General features: G+C 36.6%; 1 protein-coding gene across 1 annotated transcript in view; it reads left to right on the top strand.

The window, feature by feature from the left end:
• TFAP2D (transcription factor AP-2 delta (activating enhancer binding protein 2 delta)) overlaps positions 1-25,882 on the top strand; it is a 59,939-nt gene that overhangs the window by 21,814 nt on the left and 12,243 nt on the right. The window contains exons 6-7 of the mRNA XM_010863029.1: positions 12,239-12,380; positions 16,951-17,064. Coding sequence (XP_010861331.1) covers positions 12,239-12,380; positions 16,951-17,064 — 256 coding nt within the window. The remainder of the gene's footprint in view (positions 1-12,238; positions 12,381-16,950; positions 17,065-25,882) is intronic.

The raw sequence follows: 25,882 nt of genomic DNA, 5'->3' as shown, positions 1-25,882 counted from the left end.
ACCTTCATTTAACGGGGTTTAAATATATAACTAATGGTTGGTACAGCTTCTTTTATCCACTTTATTGCAAGCCTGAAGTTCTTTTTATTTCCCCTTGTTAATCACATTACTATGACTTCTCCTTGGTCCACTGTAGTATCTATAATACCAAAGAGTTGTCATTCTCTGGAAAATTCAGATTAGACTTACTTAACCCAATTTACTGATCTTCCTGAGATCTTGGGATAATCCCAGACTCTCTTAGAGTGGGAAAAATTCTATCTCTGGAAAGCATTCCAAGAATTTGGCCAATATTATTGTCCTAGTTCTAATATCCTTGCTATATATTTATTATTTATGAATCACCAATTAACTGCCTCCCCTACATTTTGCTCCAGAACAATCTTTGTAGTGTTGGTGGCGTTAAAACAAATATGAGGAGTCAGGTATGTAGTCATTCTTGCCCATCACTCCCACCTCACTTGAGGTTTTCCAAGATGGTCAAAGTTGCAGAGTGTTGCTGAAGGGAAGTTTTGTTTACTTGAGTGGGGCGCTTTCCTGGGACAGTTTTGCTGAACTTGCGAAACTCACATGGCATTCTCAGGCAACACCAGGAGTTTGAAGCACACTTTAAGTCCTTAAACATAAATGCCTTGGCTTTCGGTTTGTCATGTATGTAGTGCATGTCACGCATGTAGTGCGTGCTAAGTTGCTTCAGTCCAACTCTGTGCGACCCCATGGACTGTAGCCTGCCAGGCTCCTCTGTCCATGGGATTCCCCAGGCAAGAATACTGGAGTGGATTGCCATGCCCTCCTCTGGGGGTCTTCCTGACCCAAGGGTCGAACCCGGTGTTTCTTATATCTCCTGCATCAGCAGGCAGGTTCTTTACCACTAGCGCCACTTGGGAAGCCCTTTCAGTTTGTCATGGCTAGAGGTCAAATTCTACTCATTAGAAAAGACCCTGATGCTGGGAAAGATTAAAGGCAGGAGGAGAAGGGGACAACTGAGGATGAGATGGTTGGATGGTGTCACCGACTCAATGGACATGAGTTTGAGCAAGCTCCAGGAGATAGTGAAGGACAGGGAAGCCTGGCCTGCTGCGGTCCATGGGGTCACAAAGAATTGGACACAACTGAGCGATTGAACAACATATATATTTTAAAAAACAGTATAGGGGGAGGGAAGGGTATAAATATCCATCAGCAAAAGAAAGGGGACCATTTACAAATATGTGTATGATTTCTATTCACTCTTTCAAATCTAAAACCTTTGTTGCTGTTGCTTCCTTCTTTAGTTAAAAAGAAATCAGTAGGCTTCCAGACCCTATCCTGTTCACCCCCCATAATATCACTTTTGACATTTTGTCTGACTTTGGGTCAGTTGCTTAACCTGACTAAGCTTCATTTTCCTAATATACAGATAAAGGTCATACTATCTGTAATGGTTAGGGTAGTGCTATCTGTTATAACAGTTAATTTCCAAATTTTCAGGGGCTTAACATAATAGAAGCTGATTTCTCAGTCTTCACAGATGACATGAGTGTTCCTCCTTGGGACCCTTCCTTCCTCTCATAGTCTCATTCAGGGGCCAGAATCCTTCTGCCTCTAGCTATGCCCTCCTCTAGGTTCTCAGAGCCCTGTGCACTCAGCTCACAATAAAGAAAGATCAGATGGTAAAAGCACATAGCTTCCTACCCACTTGGCCAGGAAGTAGCCTACATTGCTGCTGTCTACGTTCCATGACAACCAGTCCCACGAGCACACCTAATTCCAGAGGCGGGTGTGAGACATGCTAGAAAATGTCGTGTCCCGAACCTTCTTAGCAACAACTCTGTAGTGTTAGAGAAAGGACAAACCTTGGACAGTCCAGCACCCCTTTCTTCCATAACATCTGCCTTATGTGTCTTTTGTGGCATTAAATCCATTTGCTAGATTAAACACTTGACACCATGGGGCACAGAGGCAGTTATTAAAAATTAGTACCTGTCCTCTCGTTTTTCTCTCCTTAAACAGTATTACTCTCCTTAACAGTATTACTTCATAGCAGAATTTACTCCGAATCATAAAACTTTAGCCCTGGAGGGAAATGGAAGACTGAGTAGTCCAAGGTTAACAGTGTGCTTCTGGAGTCAAATAACCTTGTATGAACCCACTTCCACCACTTACCACTTGCTAGCTGTGTCGTATAAGCAAAGACACACAGCTTCTCTGAGCATCAGTGTTAAGGAGTGTTAATAACAGTTCAGTTCAGTTCAGTCACTCAGTTGTGTCCAACTCTTTGCAACCCCATGGACTGCAGCATGCCAGGCTTCCCCGTCCATCACCAATAACAGTACTCTCCTCATAAGATTGTCATGGGAGTGAAATCAGAATGTTTGTAGAGTGGTTCACAGGGTTCCCAGCACAAAGTTAGTGTCAATTAAATTTAGTGATCATTATTTTCAAATGAGAAAACTAAGGAAGGTACAGTGAGATTCACCATTTTGCACAGGATTATAAGAACAGCAAGGACGATAATCCAGATCTGGTTTGCAACATTATCATGTGTTTTCCACTCAGATTTATGTTAGTGATATAGATTCTGAACAGTTGCATTGCTGAACTACTTCTGAATTCAGCTATATATTTATAGTTATAACAGTGTAACAGTATAACCAAGGAATAGAAAGAAGTTGGCCTGTTTTTCACTATGGATTGGACATCCCGTGCTGGTAGGAATCCTGAGCACGTTTGTTGAGCTTTCTTGTCCTTTTTTGTTTTAAAACATCCTGATATACCATCTGCTGCCACTTAATCCCTCAAAGTTAGGATGACATTAAATCTCGGTTCTTTCCATTTTTCTGGAATAATTATAAAAAGTATCTCTTGTCCTTTCAAGAGGATGCCAATCTAGTTGGTTAGACTATCTTACAAAATATTTTCTTTCCACTTCAGCCAAACCAACCAAAGATAGGAGAAAGGAGTGCTATCACTTGGCGCTATTTCCCTTTTGCCTCTAATCTTGAGTCTGTACAGTTGCATTTCCAAGAAAAGAGGGAAAAGAACCATCAACTTGACAATGAACTCTTTTCCTTTAAAAGAGTTAATAGGAAGCAGATTTTTTTTTCTATAATTAGTTTATGGCTGTTTAATTTAGAAAGAGGTATTGTTCACTATTTGAGGCTTCAAAACACCAAAATCCTTTAGTATCAATAATAATACACTCACAGGGTATGCTCAGGATTGTTTGCTCTCCTCAGGGATTTTAGGACAAAGCTGATATTACTGTGATATTCACACAAGTACCACAGTGGATTTCTCTGGATATGTGGAGTTTAAGGGTGACCTCCAAGGACTCACGGCATGTTTGTAGATCTGAAAGGACCATTATCCTGATATAACATCTCCACCACCCACTCCAGATATATTTCCGCTTTAGTCCCTCCTCTGGGATAACAAGGTCTAGCTTTCTTCTAAAACTGTATACGATATTAAAGAAAGACCATAAATTGACTCCTTGTTATATTGCAACTGTTCTTGTTGGTGCTCCTTTTGGTCATATGATCCGCTGCTGCTAAGTCACTTCAGTTGTGTCCGACTCTGTGCGACCCCATAGACCGCAGCCCATCAGGCTCTCCCATCCCTGGGATTCTCCAGGCAAGAACACTGGAGTGGGTGTTTCCTTCTCCAAAAGCCCAATCACTAGGGGACCCTGCTGTCCCCTTTTGCACACACTCTGGCATTGACAGTGTCTTCTCGGGCACAGTTTTGCATTTCAGAGATGCCAGTGGAGTTGGACTCAATAAGTAAATGCCAGTGCACGCTATGTTAGTCAGTCATGTTAAGGTCTTTCTTGGAAAATGGCTCTTTTTCAGACTAATAGGTATTGTCTTATCTGTAAATTTCTTATTCTAACTCATGGAATAGTTTCTATCTGAGAGGCTCTGCTTTGACTATTGATAGATTACAATCCAATATCCTTGTCTAATATTTGAGAACTAATATTTGTCAGAATTGTCAATGATTGGTCTCAGTGTCTTATAATATTATGCATAAATAGACACAATCTCAGAGGGATTTTCTTAAATGGTTTGCTTACTTCCTAACAGTACTTCTCTGACCTGCATCCTACGGTTCTTTCATTTTCAGAGAGAAAGGTGTTTACATGTAGGGGTAGAGGAAATAGGCTATTATTACACGCATGCCTTTGTGTCTGACTGTGTGCTTGTGGGGTCCTTAGAGTCCTACTCCTATTCTGGCACAAAAAGTCAAGTTTATCCAAGCCTGTTTGGCTCAGTGCTTCCCTACCCCTTAGGTCCAGCTTAGTACTCACTCTCATGAATCGTGATGCTCCCTTAAAAGCATGTCTCTGCATTACTTTCCTAGGTTTTTTTTTTTTTTCTGTTTTCTATTATACTCTCTTTCAAAGTTTATGCCAACTAATGTGCTTTTCAAACACTCCTGTTTCTGCTTATTTCCATTGTTTAGATTTATCAAAATTTGTAGGTATTCTAATAAAACTGTAAACTGTGTAATTCCTAGTGCTGTCTAATGCCCATTGAATAGTAGTGGAAGTTTTGAAATTGCTTAGGTTTTAATTTGCAACAAATATTTGAGTTTTGAATAAAAACTTTCTAAGATCTAGATCAGAGAGTAGTTTTGTTTTTAATTAATATAATTTTAAATAGATAATTTATATAGATGGTAAAAACCCAAAAGTTACAAAAGAGTGAAATAGCTTCTTTTCACTTTATCCTTCATTTAGTTCCCCTCCTGGAAGAAAGAAATGTTATTGGTTTGTCTGTTTTCTTCCAAGGAGATGTGTGTGTGTGTGTGTGTGTGTGCATAGTTTTGGTTTTTGTTTTAAAAATTATAGCAATCTAAGCCAATGGGAATTTGCTCTGTGTCTCAGGGAACTCAAACAGGGGCTCTGTGTCAACCTAGAGGGGTGGGATGGGGAGGGAGATGGGAGGGAGTTTCAAAAGGGAGGGGCTATATGTATACCTATGGCTGATTCATGTTGAGGTTTGACAGAAAACAACAAAATTCTGTAAAGCGATTATCCTTTAATTAAAAATAAATTATTTTTAATAAATAAAAAAATTTATAGCAACCTATACATACTGTCCTACACATTTTTTCACACCTTGTCTTAGTGTTCTTTTTATTTCAGTTTTTGCAAGTTGTTCATTCTTTTAAACACTCACAGTATTCCATTGTTTAAATGCATCATAAAGTATTTAACCAGTACTCCACTAGATATCATATAGGAGTTTTTAATCTTTGGCTCTTACAAATAGTGCTACAATGAGCAAGCTTACATTTATATAAATAATTCTACAGATATGCAAGTACATCTATTCAGTGAATTCCTAAGAATGCATTATAGGATCAAAAGATATTTGCATTTGTAATTTTGGGAGATTATTGGAAGATTGCTCTTTCCAGTAGTTTTAAATTTAAAGTTTTATCAGTGATGGAGATAAGAAGTATCGATATGTGAGTAGTTCCCTCTATACACTAGTCCAAACCAGGTACTATCAATTTATTTTTTTTCATTTTTTTAATTAAATTTATTTATTTTAATTAGAAGCTAATTACTTTGCTAATTTGATTGGAAAAAATAAACTCCATCTTTTATGAAAGAGATTAAGTATATTCTTAGGAGAATTTTATGAGCTTTTTTGTCTATTCCTTTGTCCTGGTGGGGTAATTTTTGACATATCTCTCATTCATTTGTAAGTGCTCATTATATATAAGGAAAACAGGTTGTATGTTTCTGATATGAGTTGTGAAGCCTCTCCACCCCGTTTCTGGTTTGTCTGTTTGCTATTATGACTTTTTTGTTTGGTTGCTTATTTGTTCAGGTCTATATCATGCAGAACTTTTTTATATTGATATAATCATATTTCTCATATATTTTATTCCATAGCTTTTAGTTTTTATTATAATATTTTGAAGTCCTTTTTTTTATTCTAAGATTATAAAATATTTCTTCTACATTATCTTCTAATTACTTTGTGGATCTGTACTTTAAATCTTTGATCCATCTGGAGGTTTTTTGTTGTTGGATATATGATATAGATATAATTTTATTCGCTTTTTTGGCCCAGATGGCCAGCCAGTTGTCCCAACACCTTTTATTGATAATTCATTTCCCCCTACTGTTATGATAAGCAAGTTTTATCTCACATTAAATCTCCTTATACAAATGTAGTTTTTAATAGACTGATGACTTTTTTCCCCCGAGAATGCTATGTCTCCGTTACCACCACATAGCCATTTTTGTTTCTATAGTGTGTACTGTGTTAAAGCCAATAAGGCAGAACACAGAGAACCCAGACAGACACAGGTCTTTACAGTTTAATATTAACTCTGTAGCAACTGCTTTCTTTTGCATCAGCCACAGAATCCTAGTTTGGGAGAAGCTGTAGAGTTCCTTCCCACATAACGCTTTCCTTTCACCTTAGGACGGTAATTCTCAAACCTGGCTAGAGAGGAGGTTGGGAGCTTTCAAAAAATGCAGATGCCCTGGCTCCAGAGATTAAATGATGAAGGATGAAACCCTGATGTGTGTATGTGTGAGTGTGTGTGAGTGTGTGTGTGTGTGCACACTTGTATATACGCATATTAAACAGACTCCCCGGTTGTGGGAATAGCAAGGGTTGAAAAACACTACCTTTAAATTTACCTATTTTATTAATTGGCTTCACTGATACAGTGATATACTCAGTGTTTTTTTTATTTCATTCTTTCTAGCAATTCTCTTTTGCTCTAGTTTTTCATTTATATTCTTTGTAAGGGGTACCTCTCAAGACTTTTATAATTTGCCAATAAAATATTTGAAAGCTTTTCCATTTAAGAAATGTTTACTAAGTACCTATTATGAATCAAATACTGTACTAAGTACAGGGCATGGAATGGGGAATAAAACTATCACTTTGAAAACAAGGTATTGGTATTGAAACAAAATCATCATTAAATAGAGAAACTACCATCTTATAAGACCCTTATCTATAACCCAGGTTGTATGATATATAGTGTTACAGAATGCACTCCTATTAGAATCTTTCTGGATGCCTTAACAGATACATTAAACCTGTTCTTCAGCTTTAGAATTTACTGCAGCTTGATGTTATAAGATAACTTATTTAATATAATATCTTATCCAGATTTGAAAATATTTTCAAATTTGCTTTTCAATAGGTACTTCTTGGAATAATCCCAGAGATAGGTTTGAATGTATTATTTTCCACACATGTAACTAAAATTGAAATCACAGATAAGTGAGTAGAATTTAACACATATGAATTATTGCGTCCATTGAATACTATTGAGTATTACAGTAAGAAGTTAAACCTAAATAGTTTCTAAGGCAATGCAGTTAGCGACATTTGGTGAGAATTATCCAGTGAATAATAATGTAGAAGTATCTTTCGTACAAACTAGTTTTATATATTTATTGATAGTTGTCTAAAATATATTTACCTCTAAAATACAGTAATTTTAAAGAAAGAAAAAAATCCTTAATGACTGGATAAAAGGTTGAAATCAGATGTATTCATTTCTATTTTAAAACTGCATTTAGATGCGAAGGAAAAGAATATATGTACACATGTGGCTGATTTCATGTTTGTTGTACAGGAGAAACTGACACAACACTCTAAAGCAGCTATACTCCAATTTTTAAAAATCTTTGAAAACGATGCATTTAGATCTACTTCAGGTAAAATAATGGGGAAACCCAGAATGTCAGGAAAATGAGCAATTCACTTTCTTCAGGAAACATTTTTCCATTAACTGTCCATTTCTGGGCTGCATCAATAATTGCTATTTACATTTTTCCTAATATTTACCCTTTAGTTGTTTTTTTTTTTTCCTTTTTGCCTTACAGTGTGAAAAATGAATGCCCTGAAACCAGGGAGCAAATTCTCTCTTTATGTTCTTCCCGTATTCTGTAACTTTGTGTGTACCAACTTTTGGAGAGAGATCCTCAACATGGGTCATCAACTGCTGCTGTTCCTGCTGAAAAATCGAAAACCCTGAGTGGTTTCCCCTTTTTTGGAAGGGGAGGATGGCACTCCTTGGCCTAGAGAGCCTAAAGCCTTGCACTGAGAATACTCTAAGCTCTCTTACTATCCCCATGTAACCTACCTCTGAAATAGTAATTCTTGCAATGGCATGAAATAACAATGGAGGTGTTTGCCAAAGTTACTGTGTTGCTTCGGTGGTGTAAAAAAGTGGGGGTGGGCTAGCATTGGTTTGTCAGGTAGCACAATGCATTGAAATAAAGGGATTAAATCCACTTTGGAAAACAGCCACCAGGGGGCAGCCCACCTCGTCATGCCCAGAAATGAGGCAACAGCAGCCATGTTTGCTGTATGGGATATAGCCCTTCAGGGATCACTCTGTCACCCCAGCTTACTGCACCTACTTATTCACATGGGTACTTTGTCCCCCGACAGAGACAGAGACGCTTGTAGAGTTTTATTGTTACCAATCAGTTGAATCCCGCAACTTCTTATTCACATGCTTTCTGCTCCCCCTATTTCATTTTTCTTAAACCTGTTGACTCTATGATGCCTGTGGTACAGGATTGAACTATAGATTTGTCATTGTTCCTGAATATCGTGTGGCTTTTAATTCACGGACCCATTTAGTTATTCATTCTTGGGTTTTCACACCCAAAGCTTTGTGGCACAGTTTACACCTTTTAACTACACATCAGAGTGTCTTCACTTGCCACTTCTTTTGATGTAGGACCGCTGTACATCCAGTAACAATGTTACCTCGCAAGCAGGAGAAAGCAGTAAACAGAGCTAAGGGAAGAAAGGATCTGGCTGTCAGTGCAAATGTAAATAGCAGCTGTTCCATCCAAACTGTTTTTAAAACTTCCGCACGGTGAGAGCTTTGCATTAAAATGACCCAGATCCCCAAGAATCAGGTTTTAGCATAAAATTTAAGAGGCATGCTGCCATTCCCCTGTATGTATGTTTCACTCCTCCTCCTATTGCAAAAACAGTAGAGGGGAAAAATGTACATATATCCATATATATGTGTATGTGTATATCTATAATAGTCTCTTGAATTTTTATTTAAATATCAATTTCTGTGTGAATATTGCAATATGAAGACATATCAATTTAAATAATTCAACTTGCTCTACAAGGATGAAGTTATAAAAGGTGTTTGTGTTAGTTGCAAAATACTTCTGAGTCCTAAGGTCACATGAGTTTGTTCTCTGGTCAGGTGCTATAGCCATTCTTTGTTGAGTCAAGCTTTAAGATTTTTTACCTCACATTTGAAACTTCTTAAATTATCTCCCTTCTGTCATTTTCTTAGCAAAAGTCATTATCCTACATGGCATTACAATGTCCTTTTTTTAAAAGATTTTTTTTAATGTGGGCTATTTTTAAAGTCTTTATTGAATTTGTTACAATATTGCTCCTTTTGCATTTGGTTTTTTGGTCACGAGGCGTGTGGGATCCTAGCTCCCCTACCAGGGATCGAACTTGCACCCCTTGCATTGGAAAACAAGGTCTTAACCACTGGACCTCCAGGGACGTCCCTACAATGTCCCTTTAAAAAAAAAAACAACCTTTGTGCCTTCTGTCAAATAAGCACACATTTTCTTTCCTAATTGGTTAGGGTGATCAACTCCTGTGATAAGCACTTTTAAAATATTACTCATACCTTGCAGCTTTATCCAAAAGTGTGACCTTCCAATAATTAGCACTACTCAGACTAGTCAATATAGAGACCTTTTTATCCATTTTGTCATCTTTCTATTTTGAATAGAGGAAAAATGATGTTTTCTACCACATGAATATAAAAGTCTTAAGACCTGCTGCTGCTTTGAAACAGACTAAGGGGAGAATTATGACTGGATCATTCACAAAGCATTATCTGATCTAGCATTTTACCACATTATCATATTTTTATATTAAATTTGACTCTTCCAAGGCCTAGAACAGGGCTTTTCAGGTTTGGGGAATGAAAAAAATTGTTAAAGACTCAGGAAATGAATGAAAAGGATGAATTGCAACATTCCTGTCTCATAGTAGCATAAATAAAATTTAAACACACTTGTATAAATGGAAGTCTGATTTTGATGTATGGTTAATATTTGTACACATTGAAACTTCAAATCAGGGTATTAACTAATATCTGCACAGTGGCAGTGGAGCTTTCCATAGGCTAAGTGTGCCTTTCTGTGAAATAAACAAGAGCAGGAACCCTACCAATTTCCATTAGCTCTGTGGGCGTAAATCACATAACTAAACCATCATTAAAGAACCCTTCATCTTGTTCCTTTTTCTTCTTAAGGCAAATAGGAAAAACCTTTGAGATAGAAGCTTTTAGGGAAAAAAAAATCCCACAAACAAATATTGAACATTATTATTTACATTTTTTACAACTAAAGATCCTAAGGGAAAAAAAAATGTATCTAAGAAAAATTTAAGGGAAAAGTACTCTCAGGATTATATTTTTTCAACTCTATACTATCCTAAAATGTTTTCCTGTTTCCTGTTGTTGATAATTTTAGGGTCATTTTTATAAATATGAGCTTCCCAATCTGAAAGATTAGTATTTCTCTTTTTTCCTAGAGGAAAAAAAAATAGTATCTTTACTAAGGGATGTTTCATTGAAATTAGTTAGCCTATTATGTGTATTTATCTATAAACTTTTCCTCCTCTGTAGTAATATTAATCATTTTTATTTCTCTCTGGTATTGATTTATTGACTATTCTTTATTCTATGAATATAAAACAGAATCAAATACATTGCTTTGGCCAATCACCAAACAAATGTCATGAGGTTTGACACATCAAACCTGACTATTTTTTAATTTCTTCATGACAAAATTTGATTGACTGTTTGGTCACCTTTCCATGAGTACCACCTTCTCCTCCTCTGAAAATCTTTTATCTCTAATAGTCACTTGATACTTGTAATACAATATGATAACATTCACTATATACAATATTAGTATAATGTTAATAAACATGTACAGATTATAGATAATGCTTACATAGATGCAGTATAATTTATGAAGTGCTACTAAGGTGTTTTCTGGGTTTATTGTTGCTGTGACTACTATCATTGATATGATTGTCATCTTCCCAGAAACAGGGACAATCTTTGGTGTCCTTTTATACCCCCTTTACTCCTACCTAGCATTGCACCTTGAGCAAAATAGGTGCTTAGTACATATGTAACAAGACCTTGCTTTTTTTAAGTTTTAATGGTCAAGTAAGAATTAGTTTGATTGAGTTTTTAAAATACTGTTGTTTTCCAAACTGACATCCGTGGCCAAATCTTACTTTGCCGATAAGTCGTTTTACCCTTTGTCTTAAAAGTTTGCTCAGGGTTTAGATTATATGAAAGAACAAACATTATTAATCATTATACTATACTTTAAAATATTATTATTTTTAATAATGTACTGAAGAAGCACTGTACATAGTGCTAAAAGGTACTGAGGCTCACCATAAAGCCTGACGCTGCTAGTACTATAATTATGCAGTATGCTTTCTTTAGCAACATAATGTTATGAAATTGACATAATTCGATTATTTGCCTTTCCAAAGTGTTCCAACTTCTTTGAAAAATTATGTGGACCATTTGTCAATGTTTTGATAGGTCTCATGGAAAAGGCAGTGAAGTGAAAGTGAAAGTTGTTCAATCGTGTCTCTTTGCGACCCCATGGAATTCCATGGAATTCTCCAGGCCAGAATACTGGAGTGGGTAGCCTTTCCCTTCTCCAGGGGATCTTCCCAACCCAGGGAGCAAACCCAGGTCCTCCACATTGCAGGCAGATTCTTTACCAGCTGAGCCACAAGGAAGCTATTATGGAAGCCACAAGGGAAGATATCATGGAAAAAATAAATGAATATTTCAGTTACATTGAGAATAAGTTATAGGTCGAGCAGCAACAAAATGACATGCCCATAGAGCTTTTTGCCCAGGGCATTAAGATGTAGGATCTCTGATGTCCGTTTGGTCTAATGGTCAGAGCCTTGTGGGGAGTCAGAACTGCTTGACGGTGGTTCCGGTTTTCTTCCTACAATTTTCAACATACCCCTGCCAGGTAAGTAACTTCTGTTTCTTCACTGTCCCTACCCCCCTCAAAGCTCCTTTCCTCTTGGATTGTTTACAATGAATGGGAAAAATGATCCATTTGACCCACAGCCAGAAATGAGGCTTGAGGAAAGAGAAGGTGTTCCTCTTGTTGAGTGTGGACATCAGTGAGAAACTGACTTTTACTGTCTGCCAACAGGGGAGGCGTTACACTTGGCTCGAGATTTTGGCTACACTTGTGAAACAGAGTTTCCAGCCAAAGCAGTAGGAGAACATCTTGCCAGACAACATATGGAACAGAAAGAACAGACAGCAAGAAAAAAGATGATCCTAGCCACCAAGTAAGCAGAATGGGGAAGCCTCTGTGTGCCTTCATCCTGTTTTTTCATTTTCTTTGAATGAGGGAAAACAGTCTAGAAAACACCCATTCTCTAAAACAAGAAGGTCTCCCACACCAGCAGCTAGATGTATTAAACAAGGACCTCCTCAACATGGTACCCATAGCAAGATTTGCCAATTGTATTAGTGATGGAGCTACCATTGACCCTGATGAAAGTTCTTAGAAAACCGCTTCAGAATAACAGGAACTCTTAGGAGAAAAATGTGTTTAGGAGATGTAAGTTCCAGGCAGATATGCCAGTTAGTTGGTATTAAACATGTAATTTGGTCTAAGCCACTCACTGTGCCATAGTAAATGAGGATAAAGATCTGAGACACTAAAAGTGTTCAGGGAGTGTGACAAAAATTGAGGACCCAGATACATGAGAGGTAACAGGGAGACCTCTGGGATCCAGGATTGGCGTCAGTGCCCTCATTTTTTTCCTGTATGTGATTAAGCAAATGATCCCTGTACTGTCCCAGCTTTCTTGTGATATTGTCAAAAAGAAAAAGAATGCACGAGAACTTATGCAAATTGTAAAAAGCTCAATTAAAATATGAATTAAGATAATGAGAGAAATGATGCAGAAAGGAAGAAGCTTGCATAAGATGATTCCATATTCCCTCAAACTTGAAAACTTTTTGATAATTAAAGGAAGAACTACCATTTATTGTGTGAAAACCCAGTAGAAGTACTGCTTAAGTACTTAAGTACTGCTCAAGTCACATTCAGATTTTTAGACCAAAATCTTTCAAGTGGTAGCTAATTCTTGCTCTCTTCTCTTTACTAAAATAAGTTATTGCTACATATAGACTCTTTTTTTAATTTTATTTTTAAACTTTACATAATAGACTCTTAATAGTCTTGTTTAATTTCCTAACTCTATGTTCAGATTTTAGAACTAATAGTTCCAGCTGATAACTTATCATTTATAAATTAGTTTCTTTTTTTCTTTTCTTTTTTTTAATTATTTTATTTCATAACTTTACAATATTGTATTGGTTTTGCCATATATCAACATGAATCTGCCACAGGTATACACCTTTTCCCCATCCTGAACCCTCCTTCCTCCTCCCTCCCCATAACATCCCTCTGGGTCGTCCCAGTGTAAGCCAGAAAGAAAAATACCAATACAGTATACTAACACATATATATGGAATTTAGAAAGATGGTATAAATTAGTTTCTTATTTGGGGGAAACTTCTAAAGAGAAAGTATATGGTAGATAGCGTTGGAAACATTGTTTCAAAAAATGACCTTATGATATGTTGGCTAAAATGTAAATGGTCTCAAAATGCATAAAACAAAAACTAAATATTCCTCCTTCTACCCCATCCAATGAAAGATAGGTCTTTTTTAAAATTTAAGGTTTTATATGGGATACCCAACAGGCTTGCCCAAGAAATGCAAACCCCTCATTTGGTGTTTGTGCTGCTCATGGCTGTCACTGCTTGGGTTTCAGATGTATTTACTCATTGCTTTTCTGAGAGTACTAGATAGCTCTCTCATCTTGCCCCCAGAGAGAAGGGAAACATAAGGTAGGGCAAAAGAAAAGACAAAACAAGGAGATAAAGGGGAAAGGAATAGCAGAAAGAGAATGAAGACCAAGAGTTAGAGAAAGAACGTTGTGAGGGATGTAGCATTTGGGCTTAAAATTTTGAGATGAGCTTTGTGGCGGGGAAGTTCCTGAATACTTGTTAGTGAAAAGACCTAAACCTCGATTTTTTTGTGCTGTTATCTCCCTGGGCGTCTTCACTTCTGCCTTGTTTCTACTCTTTCCCTCTTCTAACAGTTTTGGACTCAGAGGGGACTTTATCCACCATATTTCAGGTTTTCCAGAAGGAACTGAATGTTGCTACAAAAACCCTGAATGAACTTTGTGGCCAACCCAACACATGTCATTTGTTCATTTCTATTCTTAATATAATCTCAGGAGACTCTAACAATTTGTTACAGATTAAGAGAAACATATAGTGCTACAAGTTAGGTCCCATCTTCTAGGTGTTCCCAAAGCATTGTAACTGGCAGGATTTTACAGATTTCCCAATATGTATAGCCATGTGATGACCTCTGAATGATACTATTATCGCCCAATACTAATTACCCAAAGTAAAACACCTTCATATTTTATACCTCAAAATCACTTGATTGTGGTTTTACCATGCATATTCCAAGAATTTCACTCCCTGATCCAGAGAAATCCTTCTTGTCCTCCTTCCTCCAGAAATGTCTTTATAAGTGTCCACTCCTACCATCCACAGCAGCGCTACCATTCCAAACACAAGTTCCATTTTCTTAAGAATTCCCATCACTCTGAGTGTTTGGAAGCCAGTGCATTCAAATGGATGCTGAGATTTTGTTTTCATAGAAGTAAACATTAGAAGAAGTTAGGAGAAGTAAGGGAAGCATCAGTATTTTCATATTTGTCAAAGTTATACAGAAACATCTGTCTTACAGTAGTGGATTCAATAAGGAGTAGTATTTCCCTGTTACCTGGGATCTAAGTAGTATATATTATTTTAGGTGGTATTTTGAACTTTGATTTCAAAAAATATTTCAAGAACATGTAATTCTTTTTGATCCCTCTGCCCAAGCAAGAATTGAATTCACTAATTAAAATTACCTTATTTTATGCAAGAGTAGATAGGCTATAAACATCTAAAAATTAAGAGACAGACAAAATAATTTGTCTTTGTGGTTTTATATATCCATTCCATCTTTTTTTAGACCATATGAAGGATTGAAGAACCAGAGACTATGCAGTCATAGCAAATGTACTAAATACAAGTAGTCATTAATATAAGTAGATGAAGTAAGGAGAGTTTTGGAATTAATGCCTTTCTGTAACATATTAGTGCATCCAACATGTGTTCTGAGTAGTTTCTAATTTTTCCAGCAGTAAAGCACTGGCTGTTTTCAAATAAAATGTTCAAAGTTGAAATGAAGTAGTCTATATGGATATTCATTACATTCTGATTAGTTCACCTTTGTTCACAAGACTGTGACAACTGTATCCAAAATATATACAAAATTCAAAATTCTTTAGATGAGAGACCCAATTACTGATCTGCCTTGGCACATTGGGCTGCATATTTTTTTTTAACCTCTATGAATAACAGATTCTGTTCTATTTAATTATATTGCCAAATATACAATTGTACGAAGGGCTTGTTAAATGCCATTAGCCTCCTAACTCCTCATAGTTCCCAGGGCTTTGTTGATTAACGAAATATTTTGATTAATTAGACAATTATTTAAAGAGAGGAATAGAAATGAGTTAGACAGTTTTGGGAATCGAAAAATGTACCCGACAAAATATTTATTTGATTTTTGAAAAACATGAGTAAACCTCTTCATTGAATTTAGAATTCAGTATGATTAACACTAATCTGTGTTAGGGTAAAGCTAGGGAGTTTTAATTGATAGCGTAACATTGATGGTCAAAGGAAAAACAGAACTTTAAATTCAGACATCAGCTAAAAAGTTATGTCCTTAAGGACAATGACGTAAGTGATAAAGTTAGAATTTATGATTCACCAAAGATCATCTTGTGCATTACATAATTCATAATGTGACATTTTGCTTAAAAAATAAGAACATTTCTTACTGTAGCTTCATAAATAACAATCTAAATAAGAATGAAATCAAGCATAAAAATAATAACTCAGTAACTGTCATAATAAGATATAATAATTGCCTAAAGGAAATCTACAAAGTTGTCATCTGTTTTTAAGTCTGGAGGCTCTCCTAAGTCAGTGAGTTAAGAAGAAGAATCAAACATCAAGGTTGAAATTCTGAAACTTCTCCAGATACAGCTTCATGTGTGATGTACTTGAATTGCTTAGCATAAGCTAAATTTTTCCATACTTGCTTTTTCCTCATTTCTTCCTCAGCTTTAACTTTATTGTAACTGATTCTATTGTTTAAACAGTATGGCAGTTGATTTGCCAACTTATAAATTAGTTTATTCAATTATCAAAAATATTCAAATATCCTAATACAAGAACTAAAGCAATGTTTTAACCTCCATTTAAATTTTTTAATATATTTAAATAATCATCTTATAGTACTTGAGACATAGTTGCCATTGTGAACCTCATCTGTATGTTTTTTTATGTTTCTTTTTAATAAGAGAATAATTGCTTTACAATATTATGTTCTTTTCTGCCAAACATTAAGATGAATCAGCCATATGCATGCGTATGTCCCCTCCCTGTTGAACCCCCTCTCACCTCCCACCCCATCCCACCCCTCTAGGTTGTTACAGAGTGCTGGGTTTGAACTCCCTGCATCATTATAGCAAATTCCAACTGGCTGTCTTTTTAATATATGTTAATGGATATGTTTCAGTGTTATTCTGTCAATTCGTCCCTCCTCACCTGTGTGTTGTAGATGGAACTTCAGAGGTTGTTTTGTGAAATTTTATCAAGCCTTCTTTTAAAAGAGAAAACAAACTTTTGAAAAGATATCATGCAATGAAATTAAAACCCTGTTTAAAGAGTTCAACCTTAATTTTGAGTCTTTCATTTTAGACAAATTTGTAAAGAATTTCAAGACCTCTTGAGCCAAGATAGATCACCGCTGGGATCCTCCAGACCCACTCCAATTCTAGACCTTGACATTCAGAGACACTTAACACATTTCAGGTAAGACTGGTTTTCCAATTTGGTTGGACTCCCCTTTTTAAAAAAACTTTTTCTTTGTATTGGGGGATAGCTGATTAATAATGTTGGGAGAGTTTCAGGTGCACAGTGAAGGGACTCAGCCATGCGTATGCATGTATCTATTCTCCCCTAAATCCCCTCTCATCCAAGCTGCCGCATAACACTGAGCAGAGTTCCATGTGCTATATACAGCAGGTCCTTGTTAGTTATCCATTTTAAATATAGCAGTGTGTACATGTCCATCCCCAATTCCCTAACTATCCCTTTCCCCCATTCTCCCCTCTGTTGACTCTCTTTTCCATTGTTAAAACAGTCTTTACTAACTTAGGCATGTTTGTAGTCCTGCCACAGTTCCATTTAGAGATAACATATATATTTGTATGATGTTGCCTGAATTTTTTGAAATTCCAAGCATCTGAGATCAGATTGTAAAGATAAATAAAGCATAAAGCACTTTGGATCAGAAAATTTATATTTTTGTGTGATTTCCAAGAGTTTGTGACTTTGAGAGTGAGCACTGTTATTTCAGACAATAACACTTTCAGATTAGGATACTGAAATCCTTTAAGCAGTTCTTTATCTTGATTAAATAAATTGTTGAATGGACAGATGAAATTAGTAGGCTATCATAGACTGATTTTTCCAGGACTATGTTAATTATTTCTCTGCAGTTAGAAATTGTACACCTCAGTTAATGGTTCTTAAGTTAGACCACAAAAACATATTTTAAAGAACCCAGATACTTGTAAAGAACCCAGGATTATTGAAAGCATGTCTTTAATTTTCTGAGATACTTTGGAAGAGAATAGACTGTTTTTCCTGATTAATTTATACCCTGAATGCAATGTGAAAAAGATTGTGATAATTTTTCAGGTGACTTCCAATTGTAAAACTCTAGAATTCTAATGCCAACATGGTATTTCTCACCAATTAAAATATTTATCCTCTTTTTTTATTACTATCATTTAGTTTTTTAAAAAAGCAACGCTAAGGAAAGACTAACATAAATTAAACTTTAAAAAGTTTTTGATACCTCTCGATGACTATAATGCCTTTGAAGAGGATATTACATTATATAAAGTAGTGGGTATTTAATAAATTGGAATTTTATATGCAATTTCAGTTCAGTTCAGTTCAGTTCAGTTGCTCAGTCGTGTCCAACTCTTTGCGACCTCATGAATTGCAGCACACCAGGCCTCCCTGTCCATCACCAACTCCCAGAGTTCACCCAAACTCATGTCCATTGAGTCGGTGATGCCATCCAGCCATCTCATACTCTGTCGTCCCCTTCTCCTCCTGCCCCCAATCCATCCCAGCATCAGAGTCTTTTCCAATGAGTCAACTCTTCGCATGAGGTGACCAAAGTATTAGAGTTTCAGCTTTAGCATCAGTCCTTCCAAAGAACACCTGGGACTGATCTCCTTTAGAATGGACTGGTTGGATCTTCTTGCAGTCCAAGGGACTCTCAAGAGTCTTCTCCAACACCACAGTTCAAAGGCATCAATTCTTCAGCGCTCAGCCTTCTTCACAGTCCAACTCTCACATCCATACATGACCACAGGAAAAACCATAGCAATTTAGAGATTGTCAAAAAAGAATATATTTTTCATGCATCACAATGCTCCTCAAGATGTAACAGACACATCTCTGAAAACTAAACTTAGAATTTATCTTCTAAAAATGAATCAAATATAGTATATGTTCCCAAGACTTTTCTCCTACCATTCAATTGGATTAGTGAAGGTGAATGTGCTAAAATTGGAGAAAGTATAGTGCCCAGAGGTAAGAGCAAAAGGTTTGGGAGTCAAGAGAACTTGTCTTCAAATCCAGACCCCTAGTACATTTGATCTGGGTTATCTAGGGCAATGTATGTATTCTTCTCAAGCTTATCTTTCTCTAGCTTTAGATGGAATAAGAACCCTGCCATTATATAGTGGCAGTGGGCTAAAGTGAGAAAATGAGCATAGAGTAAGCATTTGATAAATAATACACTGTTTACTGCACCACTGATCCAAGTTTAAAGGTTTCTACTATCATATCTGTACAAATATTTTCCATATTTTTATTTATGTACATACTAAAAAGATAATTTCAACAGAAGTTCAATTGAAAACTTAATAATTTTTATACAAGTTTAATTCTGGATTTAAGGAAGTTTGTTGAGTTACGAATTTACTCTAAGAAGGAATTCAAATACAGAGAACTGGGGCTCTCTGTCATGTGTACTAGGTCATTTCCAATCACAGATGTTGCAGCTTTTTTGGACAGTGGTCTGTCCTTTACCAGGCTCAAAACAGACTACATATCAATGTGTAAATTGACTATCAGCAACCATTTGTTTGTTTAGCATAGGCACAATCCGCTGATTTGTTAATAATTTTTAGTCACTGGCAGCTTAATGTCTCAGGACTCTTTAGAGAAAATGTTCATTGCTACACTTGGGCTGAATGTTTTCTAGTGTGTTTTATATGCTATTTGGTTCCTACCCATGCAGAATATGATAACAATCTAGTCTAGAATTACCCAGAGAAACTAATCTGATGTTAGCTCCCGAAGAAGAGCTAAATGTATGGTAAATTACCCCCTCCTTATTCTCAGTTTAAAGAAAAAAGGGAGAGATTACATTTTGGGTGTAAAACTCTCGAGAGGATGTATGGCTGCAGATTCTCAATCACAGCAATTTGAAATGTATAACCATGTCTTAAAACATTCAACATTACCTGGTATATCTACTTATAGAAGTATCAAGTATAAAATTTTGGTGTTGTTATTTATATGCTGAGGAGTTTGCCATCAGAAAGTTTTAACTCTCATTTACTATACGTTTTTAATGTTTGTCAGATTTTTTCATTTATTTTGCTTTAACTACATCCCAGATTATTTATTTAGATGAAATCTTCTGGATTTCATAATGGCAGATAGTATGACACTAGATATCACTTAACCAAAATTTACCCTATAGCAAATTTCCTAAATTATATCATTTTAAAAAATGTGGTTAAAAAAAAAAAAACACGCAACACAAAATTTACCATCTTAATGATTTCTAATACAGTAGTATTCAGTATAGTCACATTTTTAGGCAAACAATCTCCAAGACTTTTTCATTTTGCAAATCTGAAACCCTATAATCATTAAACAACAAATTTCCCCTTCCTCCCAACCCCTGACAACCACCATTCTACTTTCTGTCTCTATGAATTTGACTAAATACTTTGTATAAGTAAATTGATAAGTATTTGTCTTTTTGTGACTGGCTTATTCCACTTTGCATAATATCCTCAAGGTTCATGTATGTTGTAGCACATGTTAAATTTCCTTCCCTTTAAGACTAAGTGGTATTCTTCTGTATGCATAAACCACATTTTGTTTATCCATTCATCCATTAGTGGATACTTGGGTTTCTTCCACTTATTGGCTATTGTGAATAGTGCTACTCTGAACATACATGTGCAAATATGTCCTTGAGAGCCTGCTTTCAATTTTTTTTATATATATGTCCAGTAGTAAAGTCACTATGTCATGTGGTTTTCTATTTTTAATTTTTGAGAAAATGTCATATTGTTTTCTAATGTGGGTGTACCGTTTTACATTCCCACCCAGAGTGCACAGGGCCCCCACTTGTTATTCACCATCGTGGTTTGATTTGGGGGGTGGGTGGTAGTTACCCTAGTGAGTGTGAAGTGATATTTCATTGAAGTTTCGATTTGTATTTCCTTAATGATTATGATGTTAATCATCTTTTAATATGCTTGTTGGCTATTTCTGTGATATCTTTGGAAAGATATTTATTTACATCCTTTGCCATTTGTAAACATGATTGCTTTTTGTTGTTCAGTTGTCGTTCTTTATGAATCTGTATAGAAACCCCGTATTAGACATATGATTTGTATTTTCTCCCACTCTATAGGTTGCCTCTTTATTCTGTGGTATTCTTTGATGTACAGAAGTTTTTGATGTAGTTCAATTTGCCTATTTTTACTTTCATTGCCTGTGATTTTGGTGTCATTTCCAGGGAATCCTTGCCATTTGCAGTGTCATGAAGCTTTCCCCCTAGTAGGTTTTCTTCTAAGAGTTTTATAGTTTTAGGCCTTATGTTTAGGTCTTTGATCCATTTTGAATTAATTTTTGTATACAGTATGTGTCCAACTTCACTTTTTTGCATGTGTTAAAGAATTTTCTTTTAAACAAAGGGTTTAAACATGATTGACATTTCCAATTAAAATCCAAACTTAAGTTTCCTGCTGTAAACTGAATTTAAATGTGTATTTTTTGGTTTTTACTATGCATTTATTAAAAATAGCCTCAATAAAATATCTTAATAGGACTGTAAAGTCCAGCTTGTTGCCTGACCTTGGAAAAAGACTCTACACTTTAAAAATGTAGCTCTTAAATGTGGCTTCATAGTGGAATTTCTCTTGAAGCTTTTTAAAAATCTTGAAACCTGATGTACATTCTTAAAGATCTGATTTAATAGGTCAGGTCTCAGATTGGAGTCAGGCATCTGTATAATTTGCAAAATCTGAAGTTGATTTTCATAGTTAGACAGCTTGAAAGAGCCACAGTCCTAGGATATTCCTAGGCTATTAGCTTTTTTTCCCTTAAAAGAAAAAATAATTCTAATTCATTTTTAAAGTGACTGAGAATTATGTAAAGTTCTATCTTGTACACTAGTGAATTAAATGAATTCTACATCTATTATCTTACTGATAATCTGGGTAGCAATGTGTTAGTGTGGAGGGTATCTATTTCATAATTTCCTGGTAGTAGTAACTTTAATTTTGACAGAAGCATCAGCTCAAGAGAAAAATGACTTAGAAAGAAAGTATATTACATCTGACATTGAAAGCAGTCCATTGGGAGAGACTGATTTCCACTGTTTTTGCTGAGTGCCGGCTGGGAAAGAAGTAAGGAGACAGTGTAATTAGACAGGCATAGAGACAACTCTGGTAGCATCAAGTTGTGCTACACTGTTTTATTTGATCAAAATCTCCTTCCCAATTCGAACTTCTTGAATTACACTTTCCAGGGTGGCTGCTTTGATATCTGGAGAACTCTGGCTTACTTTCAACAGATTGAATATGCCCAGGTAGAGCTAGGAAATGAACTGGCCTTGTGAAGCCCAAATAACTACTTCCAGTTTTCTGTGGTAGCTGACATATCAGAGTGCTCTGGGAAACTGTGGGCAGAGCAGTGACCCTTCTGCTGATTGACTCACAGCCTGGGATGCTGCTTGTTTCTATCAAAATGACAGGAGGCAGGTTTATTCGTTATTTGTAGTTTACTGAGTGCCATCCAAAGTGTATATTGCTTTAGAGAACATAGCAGACACCACAACACCTACGGGAAAGGGGAAGACAGTTGATAAAAATCTACAGACACCCCTACAGACACCATTCAGACAGAAATCAAAACTCTGATTTTCTGAAATGATAGGGATTCCCTTCTTGGAGAGCTCAAGAAATTAATAACTTTACCCTTCTTTGTTCTTATGTTCTCATAATATCCTTGAATCTGAGGTCAAGTGAAAGCGCAGCAAACATAAAGGGAGGAAGTTAGACTGTTTCTAATGGGATTCTCCAGGGAAGAATACTGGAGTGGGTTTGCCATTTCCTTCTCCAGGGGATCTTCCCGACCCAGGGATCGAACCTGGGTCTCCCACATTGCTGGCAGACTCTTTACTGACTGAGCCACCAGGAAAGCCCTTTCTAATACTTAGTTTAGAGAAAACAGCCTATCAGAAAAATAAGGACGTTTTCTTTCTCAACACCCACCTTGGGAGTCTATTTTATTTTTTCTTGTATTTTTCCATGCTAATGGCAGGTGGTACAAAGACGGCTAAAGAATTGTCCCATCTTTAAGAACTTCTAATATGGAAGACAATTACATACAAAGATTTAAAATACAAGAGAGAGGGAGCTTATAATAGAGGGTTAAGCAGAGTGCAGGTAGTTACCGGGGATAATTCGGAAAGGATGTCTTCTTTTTTTTTTTTACTGTAAATACTTTTATAGTTGAAGTGCAGTTGAGTTACAATCATGTTAGTTTCAGGAGTACAGCACAGTGATTCAGTTATACATACATATATGTCCTTTTTCAGATTCTTTTCCCTTATAAGTTATTACAAAATATTGAGAATAGTTCCCTGTGCTATACAGCAGGTACTTGAAGGATTTCCTCTTTAGATCCACAGTACTTAGCACTGGTAAATGAATGACTGTGTGTGCATGCTCTGTTGTGTCCAAATCTTTTACGACCCTATGGACTGTAGCCCGCCAGGCTCCTCTGTCCATGGGATTCTCCAGGCAAGAATACTGGAGTGGGTTGCCATTTCTTTCTCTAGGGGATCTTCCCGACTCAGGGATTGAACCCGTGTCTCCTGCATTGCAGGCAAATTCTTTACTGCTTGAGCCACTGGGGAAGCTCCTAGCACTAGTATGTGCCCAATAAATATTTTACTAAATGCAGATTATGATACTAACTCTGTTAGGTCTTGTATGCATTCTCCCTTGTTTCCTTCCCAGGGCCATAGTATTTTAATTGAACCATGGGCTGGGGAAGTGAAATGATCAATGTACTTAAATTCTTCTGTTTGAGTCATAAAGTGTACTGACATCACATCTTCTTAGAAATAGACTCTCCTACAAATTCCGTAACACTTGGAAATAAGAAATGCCTAGGCTTCCTAGATATCTGTGTTTGCTGGTGATTAAATTTTCATCATTGATTCTCAGTGTTGGAAGGCCCCTCAAGTTGCCCACTCTCCTTCAACATTTGGATCGTCCCTCCAACATCCCTGTCAAGTTGTCACCCATTCCAGGCTGAACACCTTCCCATGATAGGCGGCTCTTTTCTTGCCTCGGCATCCCTTCTAGCTCTGACAGCTCTATTAGAAATGCCTTCCTTCCACTGAGGCAACATCTGTCTTCCTAACATTCCACTCCTTGGGGGCCCTACAGAGTCAGTTTAATCCTGTTTCCCTTCCAGTTTCTAAAGGCAGCTCTCATGTCTTTCTGAGTTTTCTCTTTCTGGACTATTCATCTTCCTTTTCTTTGTGTTCCACACATAACATGCACTCCAGTCAACTTGACTAGTGTTTTCTGAGTGCTCTGGCTTGGCGACACGTGGAAGATAGGATATGTGTCTCTACTAAATGTGAGCATGTTTAGTCTTCCTCTCCAAGGAGCCTAAGATGTATACTGTTTTTGTTGTTTGCTTTTATTTTTTAAATTTTCTCGGGATAGAAAAATGGTGAGGAAGGTAATCAGGAGGGGCTATTTTATTAATCTTGTGAAAGCATTGTTATTGGCAGAAGAGAAGTAATTTCAATTTAAATTTCAATTAAATCTCCAACCTCCAATCCCCAAAGAAAAACATCATAAAATAAATTACATGACTAGGCTTGTATTTAAGAAATAGAATCATTAGGCCTCCTTGAGGATGTTTTGCCAGTTCAAGGCGACTTCAAAGACCATTTTATTTAAGAATATCGGAAATAATAGGCCTGAATTGTGAAGGAAAAAAAATTGTATGCTTTGCCAACTTAAACTCCTTTTTATAAGGTTGAAATTAAACTTTAAAACTTAAACTCAAAAAATGTACTTACATTCACAACTGCAAAGAAAAACATAACGTGTAAGTGGTCAAGTCTTATTCACTATTTAAGTTAAAAAGTATAGTCTGTATTTACATAAGAGAAAAAAACCCATTTCCCTTGAAGGAAAACTTTCAATAGAAAGAAATATAGACTAAAAAATAAAACAGACAACTGTTTTCCTTAGCAGACAAGTGAAACCACGATGCCTTTCTTGTGTGAATCTACATTAAATTACTTACCTTCATTTAATGTTAAGCAGGAAATTAAAGTGTAAATCAGTTGCCAACATTTATTATACTTCATAAGGTGGCAGTGATTTAGTCACTCAGTCATGTCCAACTCCTGTGACCCCTGCCGGGCTCCTCTGTCCATGAGAATCCCAAGCAATCACACTAGAGTGGGTTGCCATTTCCTCCTCCAAGGGACCTTCCTGACCCAAGGATCGAACCAGGTCTCCTTCACTGCAGGCAGACTCTTTACTGACTAAGCCACCAGGGAAGCACCACTTCCCAACATGCATGGCCCCAAACCAAATGCTGCAAGAGATTCGAACATTCAAACATCTATTGCAGGTCATTTGATAACGTTTTTGGGGAGTTTTAGGTTCAGCATATAGGAGACTAGTGTTGTGATAGTTTCAGGTGAACAGCAATGAACATACTATACATGTATCCATTTTCCCCCTAAATTCCCCTCCCATCCAGACCACTGGCATTTTTTAAATAATGTCCCTGGGTGATTTTTGCATGTATCCAGGGTTGAGAACCAGCACCCAAAGGAACCACAGAACCTTTTCTGAATGCTGACAGGCCTTGCTAATGAGTGGACTATAAGGATTCCTCACTACCAGAGAATCATACACCTTAATTATGCACCTCAATCAACCTCCATTTTAAAAGCCCTTGGGCCTATGGGATAATATAATTTATGTAGACAATAAGCACAATCAGCCAGTTTCCTTTTTCTCTGCTTCCTCTGCCGGTTAGGCTACAAAGGATAGATGTCATCAAGCAGCTCTGGGTGCAAAGGCCCCAGCTGTTTTTCTCAGGCTGAGGTCTCTCTCCATGACCTATATTCAGGAGACATGAAGCATCTTCCCCTCATGGTTCTGAAAAGAACTAAGGTTTTGCAGAGAAGCCCCACAATCCTTTGCTGGTGTTCTCCAGTGGCTATTTCCCAGCCTCCTGCCCTCATGGCTTTTCT

The sequence above is a fragment of the Bison bison genome, unplaced genomic scaffold (assembly GCF_000754665.1).
Source record: "Bison bison bison isolate TAMUID 2011002044 unplaced genomic scaffold, Bison_UMD1.0 scf7180017864487, whole genome shotgun sequence".
In the NCBI taxonomy this organism is placed as follows: domain Eukaryota; kingdom Metazoa; phylum Chordata; class Mammalia; order Artiodactyla; family Bovidae; genus Bison; species Bison bison.
The sequence above is the reverse complement of the archived record's forward strand: the minus strand, read 5'-3'. Positions and strand labels throughout refer to the sequence as shown.